The sequence below is a fragment of the Salmo salar genome, chromosome 14 (assembly GCF_965601325.2).
Source record: "Salmo salar chromosome 14, fSalSal1, whole genome shotgun sequence".
Lineage (NCBI taxonomy): Eukaryota > Metazoa > Chordata > Actinopteri > Salmoniformes > Salmonidae > Salmo > Salmo salar.
In genome coordinates this window covers 76,750,499-76,768,173 of record NC_138304.1, presented here as the reverse complement: position 1 = coordinate 76,768,173, position 17,675 = coordinate 76,750,499, and the positions used below count along the sequence as shown (strand labels likewise).

At 41.9% G+C, this 17,675-nt stretch overlaps 1 protein-coding gene across 2 annotated transcripts in view; it reads left to right on the top strand.

Moving 5' to 3' along the window:
• LOC106570197 (immunoglobulin superfamily DCC subclass member 3) overlaps positions 1-14,317 on the top strand; it is a 35,682-nt gene extending 21,365 nt beyond the window's left edge. Inside the window, exons 7-14 of one of the 2 annotated variants that reach the window (XM_014142269.3) lie at positions 4,227-4,392; positions 5,430-5,680; positions 5,977-6,141; positions 6,942-7,130; positions 8,412-8,522; positions 8,767-8,896; positions 9,165-9,288; positions 10,049-14,317. In XM_014142269.3, the coding sequence (XP_013997744.3) occupies positions 4,227-4,392; positions 5,430-5,680; positions 5,977-6,141; positions 6,942-7,130; positions 8,412-8,522; positions 8,767-8,896; positions 9,165-9,288; positions 10,049-10,153 (1,241 nt within the window). In that variant the 3' untranslated portion in view covers positions 10,154-14,317. Of the gene's footprint in view, positions 1-4,226; positions 4,393-5,429; positions 5,681-5,976; positions 6,142-6,941; positions 7,131-8,411; positions 8,523-8,766; positions 8,897-9,152; positions 9,289-10,048 lie in introns of both variants that reach the window. The other variant, XM_014142268.3, reaches the window with a different exon arrangement.
• The last annotated feature ends 3,358 nt before the right edge of the window (positions 14,318-17,675 follow it).

The following is a 17,675-nucleotide window of genomic DNA, read 5'->3' as shown; positions in this document are numbered from 1 at the left end:
ATGTCAGGAAGTAGAACATACATATTTGGAAATAGGGCATTATTTCATGAATGTGTCACTTAAGTGACAGAACACACCACATGGATTAGAAAACATAAATATCCGAATGTATAAACTTAAAAACATCACCGTCATACTTTGTAAGCGGACTATAAAACATATTTTAGAAACATACCAAATTGTGTCCATTATGTAAATATGTAAAACATATTCCAAAACTCGATTTACAAAATAAATTGTGTTACAACTAAATCAGTTACTTTTTGATAAATATACTTCACACAATGTATATGAAGTAACTGAGATGAGGGCCACATTCAAGTCATACTGTATAAGGATCTCTATATAGCTCTGATTCACACTATCTAGGAAACTATAACTAGTAACAACATAACCTACATGATATATATTTCAAAATATACTCCTACCACAAAAGAGAAAAAGCTAAACAAAGGAAGGAAAGTGATGAGGAATGCCCCCGGTGATGAAACTCAAGGTCAGGTCTAAGACTCTGCTAAAAGACTAATTGATCAATACGTGCTATGGATTGGCCTGATGTATGGACACTGAAGCTGACAGTTAGATCTCAACTGGAGAGACACAGTTGATCAGCTGAAGGGATGGACAGCAATTCTCTCCTTGGCTCCACCTCTATTGGGTGTAAAGACCATGTAATAAAACCAGTGGGAAAATGAGTTTTTCTAAGTTCCACTTAACCAAAAAACTTAGCTGAAGTGTGAAGTGTACCTGGAGTCATGGCGAGAGAAGGCTATTTGGGTGTAGATTGATGACACACTTACACACACACATGCACACACATATGACACACACACACACACACACACAAAACACCCCCCCTTGTGCTTCAGACATCCATTCCAGTCGCCCCTCCCAACAATCGGCCCAATATGTATCCCTCACTAGTCCCCCCCCTGCCGTCATCATCTCTCCTAACCCTAACACAAACGCAACTTATTCACAGAACAACAACAGGCTGGGTGTATGAAAGCAGTGCATGCTATCATCACCAATAATTAAATGACACATCATCAGGCTAGTGACATGATATAGTCACTCTCAATTTCAAGTTATTGTACATCATCCATTAGAGCTCTGTGAGAATTCAGTGTGAAATATAATGGAAAAAACATATTAGACATATTTGAAGGCCATTAACCTAAACGCTACAATGCTCAGTGCTACAGCTGGCAATGCCTTAGATTTAATGACATACTCAAACAGGCTGAAGTGAACTTCAGATTAACTCCACGAGTTCTCTTGCAATTCAATTTCTTTTAATGTCTCTCTATGTCCTCACATCTCCCTCAACATTCCTCTTACCGATTAAACAAACAAGCAAAAGACAAAAGACACTTTGACGGCCATTGCTCAACAACAACTCCCTCCAAGCCTTTTATAGATCCTGGGGATCTGTATTGGTGTCCATATGTTTAAAGAAATTGGGGCCCATCAGAGGGAAAGCAGTTTGGGGAATATAAAATCTATGCTTCTATTGATTAATGGTCTTGTATTTTAATGGGTGTCTCTATGACCCTTGACCCCCCCCCCCCCCCCCCCCCACACACACACACCCTCCAGTACTCACAACCTCATTTCTCCATCCCTCCATCTCTCTCCATCTCCCTCGCTCCCTTTCTCTATATCTCTCTCTTCTCTCTCTCTGTCTTCTCTCATACTCTCCCTCCCTCTCTACCTCCCCCTGGACCCTGTTTCTCTCTCTTCCCAGGCCCAGTCTCTCTGGGTCTCAGCCAGGGAGGGGTGAGGGCAGGGGCTCAGGGGGTGTCAGTGTCAATAGATCAATTAGATGCTTGGAGGAAAAGGGTCTGGGGGTCTCTACATATATGCATGTCCCATTGTGTGCTATTGAGTCTGGTGTCAGGCGGGACGACAAACCCTGCATCTGTCCCGGGGACACCGGAGGGCCAGACAGGGTCAGAGGGGGATAGAGAAGTGGGGACTGGGGTTAGATTAGGCTAGGCTGTCCTCTGGAAGTCTAGGCTCTCCATATGTTAAGTTCAAGCTCCGGGAAGAGGAGAGGAGGGGAAATCATTGGGAATGTTTTTTATCGATCTGTTGTGGTAGATGTAGGGATGTTTGTGTGTATTGATACACATTGAGGTATATGTAATGTGGGTAGTATGCTATAGGCTACTATAACTAAGGACAAAGTGTTTCCTGGTCAGGTCACATGGTCAGAACAAACTCAGGGACCTACTGTGTATTTAGATAGTTAGATTTGAGAGTTATGTTTCTACCAAGTTAGAGGAAACTGTATAAAAACTATAGGGTCTAGAGATATGATCAAATCACATTCACTTCTCAAGGTCCTTACTATAAGGACTGCAATGATCATAACCACCTTTATCTGATAGTACAGCTGCCCAAAACATGATCAGTACTGTCCTCTATAGTTCATTATAATACTGACAGCATATAGAACTCAATGCTCTCCCCCAAAAGGCCTTGTCATTCTAATCAATGCCTTTCTTCCTCTCTACTTTCACCCTCAAAATCTTTCCTCTATTGTCACCCTCCTCTTATTTGTACAACTGTTCTTCTGCCCATCTTTTCTCCAAACAACCTTTTTATCACTCCACATCACTTACCTGCTTACTCTCCTCTCTTCTCCTCTCCTATTGGCCTCCTTCCATTTTCCTCATATCCCCCACCTCCCCTCTTGACTTTTTGAAAGTGCTAGTCCTATATTTTACTTTCATGCAAAGTTACATAGTATCACAAGCAAATGCAATTGATACAAAGATGAATCAATACACTTACATACACAATACACTTACAACAAATAAACTCAGCAAAAAAAGAAACGTCCCTTTTTCAGGACCCTGTCTTTCAAAGATAATTCATAAAAATCAAAACAACTTCACAGATCTTCATTGTAAAGGGTTTAAACATGCTTGTTCAATGAACCATAAACAATTAATGAACATGGACCTGTGGAACGGTCGTTAAGACACTAACAGCTTACAGACGGTAGGCAATTAAGGTCACACTTAAGGTCACAGTTATGAAAACCTAGGACACTAAAGAGGCCTTTCTACTGACTCTGAAAAACACCAAAAGAAAGATGCCCAGGGTCCCTGCTCATCTGTGTGAACGTGCCTTAGGCATGTTGCAAGGAGACATGAGGACTGCAGATGTGGCCAGGGCAATAAATTGCAATGTCCGTACTGTGAGACGCCTAAGACAGTGCTAAAAGGAGACAGGACGGACAGCTGATCGTCCTCGCAGTGACAGACCACGTGTAACAACACCTGCACAGGATCGGTACATCCGAACATCACACTTGCGGGACAGGTACAGGTTGGCAACAACAACTGCCAGAGTTACACCAGGAACACACAATCCCTCCATCAGTGCTCAGACTGTCTGCAATAGGCTGAGAGAGGCTGGACTGAGGGCTTGTAGGCTTGTTGTAAGGCGGGTCCTCACCAGACATCACCGGCAACAACGTCGCCTATGGGAACAAACCTACCGTTGCTGGACTAGACAGGACTGGCAAAAAGTGCTATTCACTGACGAGTCACGGTTTTGTCTCACCAGGGGTGATGGTCGGATTCGCGTTTATTGTCAAAGGAATGAGCGTTACACCGAGGCCTGTACTCTGGAGCGGGATTGATTTGGAGGTGGAGGGTCCGTCATGGTCTGGGGCGGTGTGTCACAGCATCATCGGACTGAGCTTGTTGTCATTGCAGGCAATCTCAACGCTGAACGTTACAGGGAAGACATGCTCCTCCCTCATGTGGTACCCTTCCTGCAGGCTCATCCAGACATGACCCTCCGGCATGACAATGCCACCAGCCATACTGCTCGTTCTGTGTGTGATTTCCTGCAATACAGGAATGTCAGTGGTCTGCCATGGCCAGCGAAGAGCCCGGATCTCAATCCCATTGAGCACGTCTGGGACCTGTTGAAACAGAGGGTGAGGGCTAGGGCCATTCACCCCAGAAATGTCAGGGAATTGCAGGTGCCTTGGTGGAAGAGTGGGGTAACATCTCACAGCAAGAACTGGCAAATCTGGTGCAGTTCATGAGGAGGAGATGCACTGCAGTACTTAATGCAGCTGGTGGCCACAGATCTTGTTAAGTTCATACAAATATTTACACGTTAAGTTTGCTGAAAATAAACACAGTTGACAGCGAGAGGACGTTTCTCTTTTTGCTGAGTTTACATCATTCTCTTCCCACCAGCTCCCCCTGAGTTCATGCAGTGGCCGCAGTCTGTCTCAAAACCAGCGGGAGGCAGTGCTGTGTTCACCTGTGTGGCCCAGGGCGTCCCCGAGCCTCACCTCATCTGGCTGAAGAATGGCAAGATCCTGATGCCCGGTGACAATGTCAAGCTCACCAACAACAACAGGTACTGTACACCAGAGGTGTATTCTTTCCGCCGATTCTGTTGCAAAACATTTCTTAAACGGAAGCAAACTGAATGAAACGGGGAGGGACCTCCCTGAATTTGTCCAATAGAAACTCTTGTTTTGCTGTGTTTGCTTCTGTTTGGTTCTTAAACGGTAAGCAGGTTATATAATGAATACACCCCTGGGTTTACATGTACGTTTTTTTTTGTCATTAATCTTATCTCTAGTGAATTAGGCCTACAGTCAGTGCATTCAGCTTAAGTATGTAAAACAAACACATATCAAAATCATTGCAAGTAAAACATTCGTCGACAATAGACGCTAAATCTGTAAAATCAGCGTTTCCCCAAGATTTTTCCCAAGGGGGATCGTAAAGACCCCCAAATCAACATCCAGCTTCTCTGGAACCAAGGTTGTCCACTGAAAGCAGAAACTAACTACTTTAGTTGGGCAGCAACAGAGATTATTTTGTTATTCCCACATACTAGCAGTTGATTTAGGCTAAAGTCCATGAACAGAAATTGTGAAATATGTGTAAAATCTATTTTTTAAATAATGTTGATCTTTCCATTATCCTGTATTTAATGTTTTTGCCTTGACATATCCAGGACATTATTTATGAATTACCAATTTAGCTGAATGATGTGAACGCTTTGGGACCATGGTCCCATCCTCTCAATCGATATAAATCAGTTAGTGCTGGTACGCTATCATTCTCATCAAGACTGGTCAGACCTACAGAAGAGCAGTTCATATATTCCACCTCAAGGAAGCACTGTTCGACAGTGGCTGACATCTCTCTCTGTTAAGTAGACTGAAGTTCTGCATTTGCACTGAACAAGAGAGGATGGGATTCATTAGCTGCCTGATTATGTTTTGAATCACAAATAATTCCATTGTATATCTGAATATTTCTTTGAATGCGTATTCATACATCCAACCCATTTTTTGGAAATTAACCCTTGTTGTTTACCCAATATATCAATGTTTTAATATGTCCTAACTCAAATAAACGATGAAAATCTCCATCCTCCAGCACCCTGGCCGTGACGCGCATCACCTCGGAGGATGAGGCCATCTACCAGTGTATCGCTGAGAACATGGCCGGCACCAACCAGGCTAGCGCCCGTCTGGCCTTGTCCCTGGCCAAGGATCTGCCCGACTCCCCCCAGGGCCTCACGGCCACCGCCCTCTCCCCCAGCGCCCTGCAGCTTGCCTGGATCCAGCCGCCCGTAGAGATCACCGACGGCATCATCGGCTATGTGCTCCACATCCGCAAGATCAGCGGTGAGTGAGAGTCTTTGTGTGATAATCTATCAGCGTTCACAGCAAAGCTAGGAGTGAGATCTTTCTTAATTGCCTAAAAAAAGATGTCCTCTCCTAGTCTCTTCTCCTCCATTGTGCTGATGTAAAAGAACTGGCCGGGTGAAAACCAGCCTAATGATACGTTTACTAAGGACAGATTTTTAAGCAATTGAGATAGTATTTTGTTTTCTTTTAAATACTTGAGCTGCTCTTGACTGAGTGTGCCTGCTGCAATGGAACCTAACCCTAATGATAACACTGCTTGTTGTTCCCCCCAGAGCCAGACAGTAGAGAGCTGCAGGAGGCAGTCAGTAAAACCACCTTCCAGCATGACTTCACCAACCTGGAGCCAGCCACCACCTACTCCATCTACCTCAAGGCCTACTCCCCACTGGGTGCCAGCCAGCAGTCCAGCACTGTGGTGGCCACAACACTAGGGGGCGGCAAGTCACCAGGAACATGCTATTGCTATGATCAGTTACACTTTCTAATTACTTTCAACAATAACCATTTATAAACTGTATGATTATACCTATAGTGTACATATACTATTAATAAATTAGTATTTAGTGTTTGTAAACATTTAAAACCATGTACTCGCATTTATAAGCATTCCTAAACATAGATAATGTATTTAAATGTAACCAAATAAATGGGTTCTATTATATGGGAGAAAATGTCAAACTGTCCTCCCCCCTACCCCAAATACAGTAGCTCCATGTATATTGCACAAAGCGGACAGCAGAGTGCTTAGGATGATGTAGCTAGACTAGTATAAGATTTAGAATATGGCTGGTGTAAGATTGGGACTTTTTTTAAATGGTTCTACGGTCTGATAGTCTGCCTGGTTATTTACAACCTGTGATCGATCAAAGGTGTTTATTGCCTCTTCCCTCTCTTTATGTAATTTCATATCTCACATCCCACTTTTCTCATCTGTTCTCTCCATGTCTGTGCACTTATTTCATTTCCCATATACTATTCCAATCATGTACTGTCACTGATAAACACTCCCTTGTTTTTCTTCGCTGTCGTACTATCTCTTTGAGTTTTATCATCATTCCATCCTCACCCCTCTCTTTTTCTCTCTCTCCATATGAATTGAATTACTACACAATCTCTCATTCATACTGCTTCTCTAACCATCTCTATAGTCTTTCTATCTTTCCGCTGACCTTTTCAATCATTGATTCATTTACATTTTTTACATCCAATGTTTTAATCTTCATCTGTCCTCCTGTAGTGCCCTCTCCCCCTACCTTCTTCACCAAGGTGGTGAACTCCACTGCAGTCCAGGTGCTATGGGAGCTCCCCAGCAAGCCTGGCAAGGCAGAGGGCTTCAGGCTCACCTACCGCAGGGTCCCCCATGCCGACTTCCAGGGGCCAGTTCAGTTCCCTTGCCACGTCAATGCCCACACCATCTCCCGCCTTGGTGAGAGAGAATGAGAGAGAGAGAGAATGAGAGCGAGAGAGGGAGAGAGAGAGAAAATGCATTATGCAAGAACAGACTCATACCACCTCCAGCAGCAGAGACTGTGTATTATTAGTTTGGTTTTATTTGTCTCTTAGACACTGGAAATAATTAGTCATTGTAATACTAATGATATACGGCTGGCATAATAAGAGTGTGAGCAAATAACTACAAATAGGCCCAGAAAAAAAAAACTTGTAGAAAAAACAGGCATGTAATTAGGGGGTTTGAAAGTCTTTATTACATGAACATGACAAGGGCTTTAAAATCAACTTGATATTGGTTTCAATTTGTTTTTATTTTATCTAAAGTTATTATAATACAATATTTTTATTAAGATTACATTTATTATATTTGATGGTATAAAATAACAATATATTACATTTTAAAAAAGTATTACAATTTAAAATTATTTTTAAAGACTATGGCATCATTCAAATAAGTTGAATTTACCCCTGGTGAAATACAGCAGTTTTAATATCTTTCCCCTCATAGCAGTCTTCTTAACCACCCCCCTGGGGTCCCAGCGTTCATGTGTGGACCTTGAATCAATCCTATACTCCTGCACTGCCACCACATGGTTTTGTCCTATAACTGAATGTCCGAACATTGTGAAGAAGACGTAATGTGTGAAATGTGATATTGATTTTCCAGTGAGGTTAGCTTTAGGCCAGAGTTGGATTTTAAAGGTTGTAGCGGTGCAGAGAATAACAATTACCCCATATTTGAATGATCATGTGACAGCGAGTTAATTACCATGCGCATTGGAAGATAAACGTAATATCCCTCTGGAGCACAGAAATGTGAAAGGGAGAACTTCGAACGTTCCTTTAGTTTCTTTTTCTGACATGTTTTGCTGTATCTGTAAAAAAAAAAAAAAAAAAAAAAAATGTTAAATGTAAAGCCACCTAGTGGAAAATTACTGGATGGGTTGGTGTCAGCTGCTGATTGGCATCATTGCATTCAGAGCATAAGCTTTCTCATATTGTAGCAAGGGGAAATACAGTTGTAAGTGGGTTAGGGAGGGAGGCATTAGGGGAAAGGAACAGTCCAGGGAAGAGTGAAAAATGACATGCTCCCCAACTTCAATCTCTTTCAATCGCCCAATCAATAGCTTGGCTTATATCGCGCAAGCAGTCAATAAAACTCGGTCAATATCTCCCCATTTAAAAAATATGACCTTCGAAATTGTCGAAGGGATTTTATAATGTGACGCTTTCACCTTATGACTTGTTCTTGCAGAAATCGGCGCGGTGTATGAAGTCAAACTAGTGGCCTATAACGGGAACGGCGAGAGCGACTGCTCCAAGAGGCTGGTGTCACTGGCAGAAGGCACCAGCGCCAAAACCAGTGGTGAGTGTCCAATAAATATTAGAGTCGAGTTAGTACTGAGTAATAAACACTATTTCTAGTATTATTTATTTAGTAATCTTCTGTCCTTTTTGCTTCAAGTTTATTTTGTGGTGAATCTATTAGATAGACTTGTGTTTTGCATTGCCATAATGAGAGAATACGTTTTCTCATAATGTTTCTGACTCTGTATTTGTGAGGGCTAATGAATGTATGGATGCACTCATCATGTGTTTCTTGGTTGCAGGTGGGGAGAACCAGTGTACCTGTAGACAGGAGAGCGAGGGCTCGATGGGTGGTATAGTGGTGGGCATTCATATCGGCATGGCCTGCATCATCTTCTGTGTACTCTTCCTCATGTTTGGATACCGTCACAGGTAAGGAGGGGCCCTACCTGTTGGGAACCACTAGGTGTTGCTTTGCTTCTAGTACTGTACTTTCATTATCAGATTGGGTTTTTAAGGCCAGGTAAACTTTAGATATATCCTGATCACCTATGATTTATCTTGTCAGTGTGAGATTGTGAACGTCAACTTTGGTATTTTACATGTTAGTTGTATTTGTGAAGCTGTGTGTGTCGTTTTTAGAGTGGACTTGTATGCATGTAATATTGAAATGTATTAATGTCCCCAGTTTGTTCTGCAGTAAAGGGACTCAGTACAGCTGGTCAGTTCCAAGAGGGGAGGACCGGGGACAGCTGGGACAAAACGGGATCCCCAAAGAGGGGGTCACTCGTCCTGTAGAAGTCACCCTGGAGTTAGTGCCTCAGGTAGGAGGGCCGGTGCGCTGAGACATTGGCATACTGACTCATTCACTACACAGCAAACACTAAGCTAACCTCTCACGCAATGTGGCCATTCGTTTTGTTCGCCCACGGTTCTATTGGCTATTTTCATCCCTGTAACAGACAGGAGGGGGCTAAATAGATGTCGCAGTCTTATTATTGAATCATCGATGACATCAGAGCAGAAGGATATGGGTTGCCAGGACACGTGTATTGACGTCACAGTAGTTTGGCCTCCAGTTGTAACTCAGTTTCTAAAACAAAGTTGACACCTTCAGGACATTCGATATCTCAGGATGAATTGATCTATCATGCTCGCACACCTATCTCTCTGTTGTCACAAGCTCATCCAACTATTCGATCTGAGATCTAGATCTCATCCGTCTGTGATTTCTGACCCCATGATAGATTACAAGCCTCAGGGCTCTAGTCAATTAAACCTGGATTTGTTACCACTGAACGAAACATTGTTACCACGTCAAGCAGAAGGATATTACTTCAAGGTGTTCTAGAGACTAGGGTGTGTTTTTCAAAAGCTTTGGGGCTAACGTAGCACTTCATTTTTTTATTTGATTTAATTGGATCCCCAGAGCTGTGTTGAACAATATCGATGTTACTAAGTCCAGGAGTAGAAATTGTGAACAAGATGATTGGTCAACAACAATGCAGAAGCAATCATCAGTGGACAAAAGGAGGAATAAATTATAGACTGACACTCTGTCTTTTGTCTTTCTTTCTTTTCCAGAGTCATGATTCCACCTGTCATGGAGGGGCTCCGGTGCGTCCGGCCCAATGCCAGGTCCTCATCGAGCAGCACTCGTCTGGTCTGCCTGGCATGGGCACAGGCTAACATTGGCCAATAACCCCCCAAACCATTCTTTACCAACCCTTACCTACCCTCCATCCCAACGGTTTGCCTCTTGATGGATACTCCACCACGCCTGCCCAACTAAATCCCCATCCACACGTCACCCTAGTGTCCTGCGATGCCAGGGGTCCGCCATAGTTCTATCCATCCCCGATAAACCTGCTGCTGCTGCTAACAAAAAAAGGCTCCACGTTTCCACTGTACTCTCTCGCCTTCCCTCCTCTTAAACCAAAGTCTGTTCTGTGCACATGCACATGTGAATTCAGGACGCTAGCCTTGAGAAATGCCTCCTCCTGCAGATGCCGTCCTATTATGTTGGGCTTTCTTATCTTGCCAAAGGGAGCAGGTATAACCAAAATGTTCTGTTTCAATGATGTCCCCTTGGTAACAGTACATGCATTCGCACTGTGCTTATAAGGCCCCAGCTGATGCCAAATATAATGACTTACTGGGGCTTTTTAGGATCTCTATATACGTTCCGGTCCACTTAGGAAATCTTTGCACTAAGTGTACTAAACTCCACTGAGAATTCCTGCTAACTTCTTGTCAGAGGGAACATTCAATTTTTGTTTGCCTTTAATTAGCCTTAGCTCTGCAATACATAAGACACAAAGGACGCCGCGGCCTTGCTAATAGCCTTATTGAGTTGATTGTCTTTATCACCATACTAGCCTCAATGTCCGGAGGAACCATAAAAGGCAACCACAACCCTCCCCCCACCTTTACCCAAACCACTCTAACCAAAATCTACCTCCAAAGATAGCTACCTCAGTCTGATGTGATTGTCCGAGTCACAGTTGAGGCTAACGTTAGCCTGCTGGATGCTGCTTGAGCAAGCCTACCTCAGAACCCCAAAATAAGTCTTATACCCTTGATCCCCCCTTCCCCCTCACTTTTTGTGCCAGTGCCAAAGTCCCGTGCCAGCCACCGCCATGCATCAGGGTGCCCACCTGGATGACCGCCATGGAGAGCCAAACTGTGGCAGTGTCTGAGCGTTACCATCCCCACACCCAGTCCACTTGCCTTAGCCAAACCCACTCCATCCTTTATCACGAGCACAAGCCTTTGTCCTTACCAGGGACCTCCTGAGACAGAACTCTGTCTGATTCGAAGCCTGAGGGGGTCCAACAGGTTTAGTAATTTTCCGTCAATTTCCTTCAAGATGCAGGCATGCCTTTTTAAGTGTTTGGTGATCATACCTGCGACAACACCTCCTATGTTGTACGAATGTCCATCTCCAAAGATATATTTGTGATTGGATGGTACCTTATGGAAAACATGGACCTGAAAGAACGTATCTACGATTCTTTGCCCCGTTGTGAAAGGAAATTAGATATGCTCTGGCCTTTTTCATAGAGTCCTCCAAAAAAACCAAGAGGTGGTCATCCTTAAAAAAGGGTAAAGTCACTTGCTTGTTTTGTCCACACAAACCCGATGGACTTTCGAAAGGTCTCCGACCCAAAGCCAAACAGGTGATTGTTCTAGGCCATACTGATTGGTTGGCTCTCCAGATGCCAAATCGGTTGCCATGGGAACTTGTGGGTGCTTTGAGCCGATGGCTGAAAATGTTGTTTCCAGGGAGTTTAACGAAGATACTGACCTGGAACGCATGGATATGGCACTAGTTTCCACTGTAGAACACCTCGTCAGCCTATCCCAAAAAGTTTTTATATGAAAACCAAGCTGAATGATGTCCAAAGATGTAAAATTTGTAATGGTTTTCGCTTTTTCCTTCATAACCTTCTTTTAAGAGATAAACTACGCCATTGTTTTCAGATTTTTGTTGTTCCTGTATTAAGGGGTAGCCAGTATGAAGAGTGCTTTAACTGAACCTAAGCCAAAAACATACTTTTTGATTTAATTGCCATTATAGGATACATGAATTAGCCTTGTTTAATAGAAGCAAGTCCTTTTGTATAGCTTTCTTGGCTTGCCCCTTTTGACATGGAACTATCACATTTTGTTGAATATAACTTTTAACCTTTAAAGAGTAACCAAATGAAAATGGGATATATTTTCAAGGAGATGTTCTATGTTGATACAAAAAGGAGTACTTACTTTCTCTTTCTAATAGTAGAGTTGAAATTGCCAAATAACTAGCTGTCTAATGAAAAATACTATTGTGACCAAATACCTTTTACATATTTTAACATTCATAGTCTTTACCTTTGATGACATTTACTCATGACCAAAGCACAGGATCATCCGTGTATGTATGACAGTATGTATGTATATGTGAGTACTCTGACAGTTTGTGAACCTTGAGGGCAAAATATGCCAACAGGAATCATCTAAAACAGCTTTAAATTGTTAACAGAAGATAACGCGATAAACCAAAGAACATGTCTATTTTAGGTCTAAGTATCAGACAAGTGCTTGTTACTCCCACTTGGTTGTATTAAACATGTAACTGACCTGTTATTAAAGTCTTTACCAGGGTATATTGGTACAAAATAAAAACAGTTGTATAGGCCCACAGTGGCTCCCATATTCCAAGGGAAAGGACCAAAAGAGGTGGTTTCCTAATAAAGCTCTATAGTCCTCAAGGTTCATGTCAAACCCCTAATGAGTGTTAAAGGTTTACGCAAAAACACTGCAGTATAAAAGTCTGACAAAGACTTTTACTCCCGGTCTCGTTTATTTTATAATTGAAGTGGTCAAACAAATGTGATATCAACATTTTAAAAAGTGTTGTGATCTGGGAAATGTTTTAAACTATTTTTCTTTTTAGCTTGAAGCCATTTAGCGGCAGAACTAGATTTCTCATTAATACACATCTTTGCTGGTTCTTCTTTTAAAAATGTATTTATCCTCCTCAACATTTTGTTCTTACTGCTGTAGACAGGAAAAGTTACCAAAACTGAGACATTTTGTGAATTTAAATTTTATTTTACCGTAACCCCTTATTTCCCATTTTTTGGTTTGTAGAAATGTAAGGATGATGTAAAACAATTTGTTAGAAATTAGAGAAAAACACAGACACGTGTTGTGTTTTGGGCAAGAAGGTGGGATTTTGGTGAGAAAACATAATATTTTAAAGATAACGTGTACCCTTAGAGCATTTAAACAAATTCAAGTTTTTCTTGGCATCAAAGCCTTACAAAGTGAAACTCACCTGCCCACAAGGCCCATCAGATAGAAACAAATTAAAACAAATGTAGTGAACTAGAAACTGATTGCTAGGACCAATGAGAAAAAACAATGCTTTAAAGTTTTTTTCTTTTGCTTTCTGAAACCATACCTCTGGTGAGTATATAATATGAAACTGTAATATGACACTGGTTAGAGAGGAGGATGTGTCTCAGGGCCAAAAAAAGAAAGAAAGTAAGTGACTAACATAATGTGTTTGAAAGCTGTAGCCATAGACGGAGACCAAGCTGTCTGATTTTCTGCATGTGTTTGTATTGATCATTTCACAGGCCGTGTGGTATAAAAAGCAAACTTCATTACAGATGTATTTATTTAATTATTTCAAGACACAGAATTACATAAATTAACTCAAGAATGCCGTGCTTCTGTCACCATGTTCACACAGAAGTTAAATGAATTGAGCTGTCTGGCTCATTATCTCGTAACCTTGTAAAATAGAACAAGTTGGCCATCTTGGTGACACAATGTTTTCTTGAGACTATTTAAGAAAAAAACCCATACACAAGTTTCACACACTATTATACTCACTCAGGCACTCTTACAGTGCCTGCCTTACCCTCATTGGCATTCTGGTCATCCATGGTGGATGAAAAAATACAAAGTGTCCAGGAGTTCAATTGCCCGATACATTTTAAGAGACATAAGAGTGTGTCAACTCTTTTCTGTCTTCATTGCTCATTCATTCTAAGGCTGCTGTCCGCTCGCACACATAGTTGAAATATGAAAGCTCCTATTTTTCCTCCTCTTCCCCCTGGTAGGTTACAACTGAATAGAAGTCTTGCTGCTTGGCTGCTTATAAGATTCCATTTTCTCAGGGTTAAACTCATACATTTCTATACAAACCTTTGGAATTATCACATGGGATAATACAGCTTAGTCTCTACATATGGTGATGTATTTGTTTAAAAGGCTTTTAATATGTCTGTACATCTCTACTCTTTTCTTCAATGCTCAGATTCCAATGCCTAAACCAAATAAATGTGTGTCCTTCAGTCATTTTCTTTGTCTTATTCATGTGGTTCCAATCTTGTTTTAATTATATATATTTTATTATCATAACATCAATCATGCTGACTCATACTAACATTAACATTAACTTGCCCCCTTCCCATATTATAGGCTAGTACAGGGAAGGGCAACTTTGATGGAGGTGTCCGACTTTGATGCGGAAGGCCGACACAGGAGGATGTGGTGGATTGAGATGCAGCCCTTGCAAAAAACATGATCTCTAGCTTAAACTCACAGATTTTGATGTGAATTTTTGTATTATGTTACTTAGACTGACACACTGGTGTATCAATAGTGAGACTGACTAACAAAATCAATGGGGGCCCCCCGGCCGATATTTCGACCATGATAACAAGTTTAGATAACTGGCCGCTAAACTAACTTAGCAATAAAAAGAAATTAGCTGACATGGGCTAATTGACTGACTACCAATAACTGACAGAGTAAAACTGCTTATGCAAAACCAAATGTTGAAAATGCACCATGTGTATTCTACTATTCTAACTCGCAACAGAGACCCTGACTGGAGTTCCTACATTTTGGGGAAATTGATCTGAAGGGGGTGCTAATATAACAAATGTACCATTGGAACCCCATGCACCATATAAACATAATTATGTTCCAATTTTTGTCACGCCCTGATCTGTTTCACCTGTCCTTGTGCTCGTCTCCACCCCCTCCAGGTGTCGCCCATCTTCCCCACTTATCCTCTGGGTATTTATACCTGTGTTTTCTGTCTGTCTGTGCCAGTTCGTCTTATTTGTCAAGCTTACCAGTGTTCGTCCTGTCAGCAACCTGTATTGTCCCAGCCTCTCCTTTTCTCATCCTCCTGGTTTTTGACCCTTGCCTATCCTGACCCTGCCTGCCTGACCACTCTGCCTGAGCCTGCCTGCCGTCCTGTACCTTTACTCCCCCTCTGGATTACTGAACTCTGCCTGTCCCTGAGCCTGCTTGCCATCCTGTACCTTTGCTCCCCCTCTGGATTACTGAACTCTGCCTGTCCCTGAGCCTGCTTGCCGTCCTGTACCTTTGCTCCCCCTCTGGATTACTGAACTCTGCCTGTCCCTGAGCCTGCTTGCCGTCCTGTACCTTTGCTCCCCCTCTGGATTACTGAACTCTGCCTGTCCCTGAGCCTGCTTGCCGTCCTGTACCTTTGCTCCTACTCTGGATTATCGACCCCTGCCTGCCTTGACCTGTCGTTTGTCTGCCCCTGTGGTTACAATAAACATTGTAACTTCACACAGTCTGCACTTGGGTCTTACCTTGATTCCTGCTCATTTTCTTATACTGAAAGATTTTTTTGTTTCAAGCATTTGGTACTTGCAGCCAAGCTTTCACATATGATTGATTTGATTAATAGCCTTTCAAAATGGGAGCAACCTACCTTGGAATAATACAGATGATGACCTGCTGGTCATGGCCCATTTGATTGTTCATACTGATTGAATGAGCTCCAAAAATGTAGTGCTTAAAGGGGTGTCTTAGTGACCCAAAACATCACCCCTTAGGAAAAACAACATCAAAGCTATTTTCATTTTCATTGCCTTTTTTCCTTAGAGGGACCAATGGTCGGCTAGAATGTTGTCTAGTCAAACCATCAATGACCTGAAATGACTTTCAAGTTGCCCTAATCATACTATGCTACTAATTAAACTACATAATAAGCAACAACAGTACTGCAAACAAACTTAGAACTTAAATCTATTTCTACTTTTGAAAAAGAAAAGCTCTGACAAAGGCCAATAATTAAACTGAATAAAAGGAAGTGATACCTACTAAGAGCAGTGTGCGAGTTTCTATTTTTATATCACTTATTCCCACGCACCTGCAACGGGCCTACTCAGATGTGCAAATGATTTTCCTACTTTGAAAAGTTAAACGTTTTTCAATGCTAGAGTAAGTGTTGCGGTTGTTCTCTTTGATCAGCAAACCGGAAATAAAGTTTGCTTAACATACCTGACACATTTAGCACCCAAATCACTTGCACAAGCCAAGCCCTGGATATGATTAACATAGGCCTACTCATAGTTGGCAGACGGTTGGATGTTGTTTTTCTCGGTTGGAAACGGAGACCATGCAGGCCCACTGCCAAATGAAAAAGGATCAAGGTGAAAGCAACATCAGCACGATGGAGAGCCGACGACAAAACCCATCAATTAATGCCTCAGACTAGACTAGGCTACTGCCGAGTCAGCGTGGGACCTTAGAGAGCCAGGTGAGCGCAATGCAGGTGCTCTAGTGCCTGCCTGTGTGAGACTTGTGGAATTTAGTCTATGAAATAGTGTTATGGTGTTCCAAACTGACCTATCCTAAACCATATCCAACACAATCTACTATGTATCCCATAGACCCACTGTATCCGTTCTTTTATTATTATATAATTTCAATAAAGCCTATTTGCTCTGAGGGCTACTAAATACAGACAAATCAAGCCACAAGCCACATATTTTATAAACACCCTAAGTGGAAAATAAAGTGGTGGTCTATGATTCATGTGAAAATGTTTAGTGATACATTAGCAGCTCCTAATTGCATGAGAAATTGTGTTTTGTGCCAAGAGAAACACTGTGGAGAATTCATCTCTCTCAGGAGCAGATAGTCACTCTCAAACTTATTTGAGTAGGGGCGTGTTTGCAAGGGGTTACGAGGTTATCAAATGATGAGACATTTTAAACACCATGTAAGTAAAAAGGCAGCATTTTTTATGCCAATGACTAATATCCAATACTTCCTATCTCTCATTGATATTTCAACTTCGGGAGCTGTGTAAATCTATTTTCATTGCACTGGGAAACATGGACCTTGTGTATTCTGTGCATTCCTTTGAGATTATAAAAAAATAGACTGTGTAAAGTACAAAGGAAACGTGTAAATAATCAAAGACAGCAAGCAGTGCGAGAGCAGTACGTTTTATGGATTGGTGTTGCGGTGAGCTAGGGATGTAATTTAATTGGACCACCAGTCATGCTTCGTTCATTTCCATCCATACCTTGCTTCCCTCTGAGTGCATAATCCATGGGCTGTGGATCCAGGGGCGTCATTAATAAATGTTTTAGATTTGATCTTGGTTTGTAAAATTTGATCGATTTACAAACCAAGAACTTGATTTGAAAGTTTGCCAATTCGTTTTTGCATGAAATGTTTTATATGCAAAGTGACACCTGTGTAATATATACATCTTTCTTCATGTCCATTGACATTTTAGATGTTGTGCTTCCTCAAACCTTGTCGTACACATGAACTTAGTGTTCAAACAAGTCAATTTTGTTTCAGCTCACAGCCTACATCCCCAGCGCTCCCCATAATCAAAGGTGCTAGCCAACAGGAGTTTAATATCCTTTCCTGG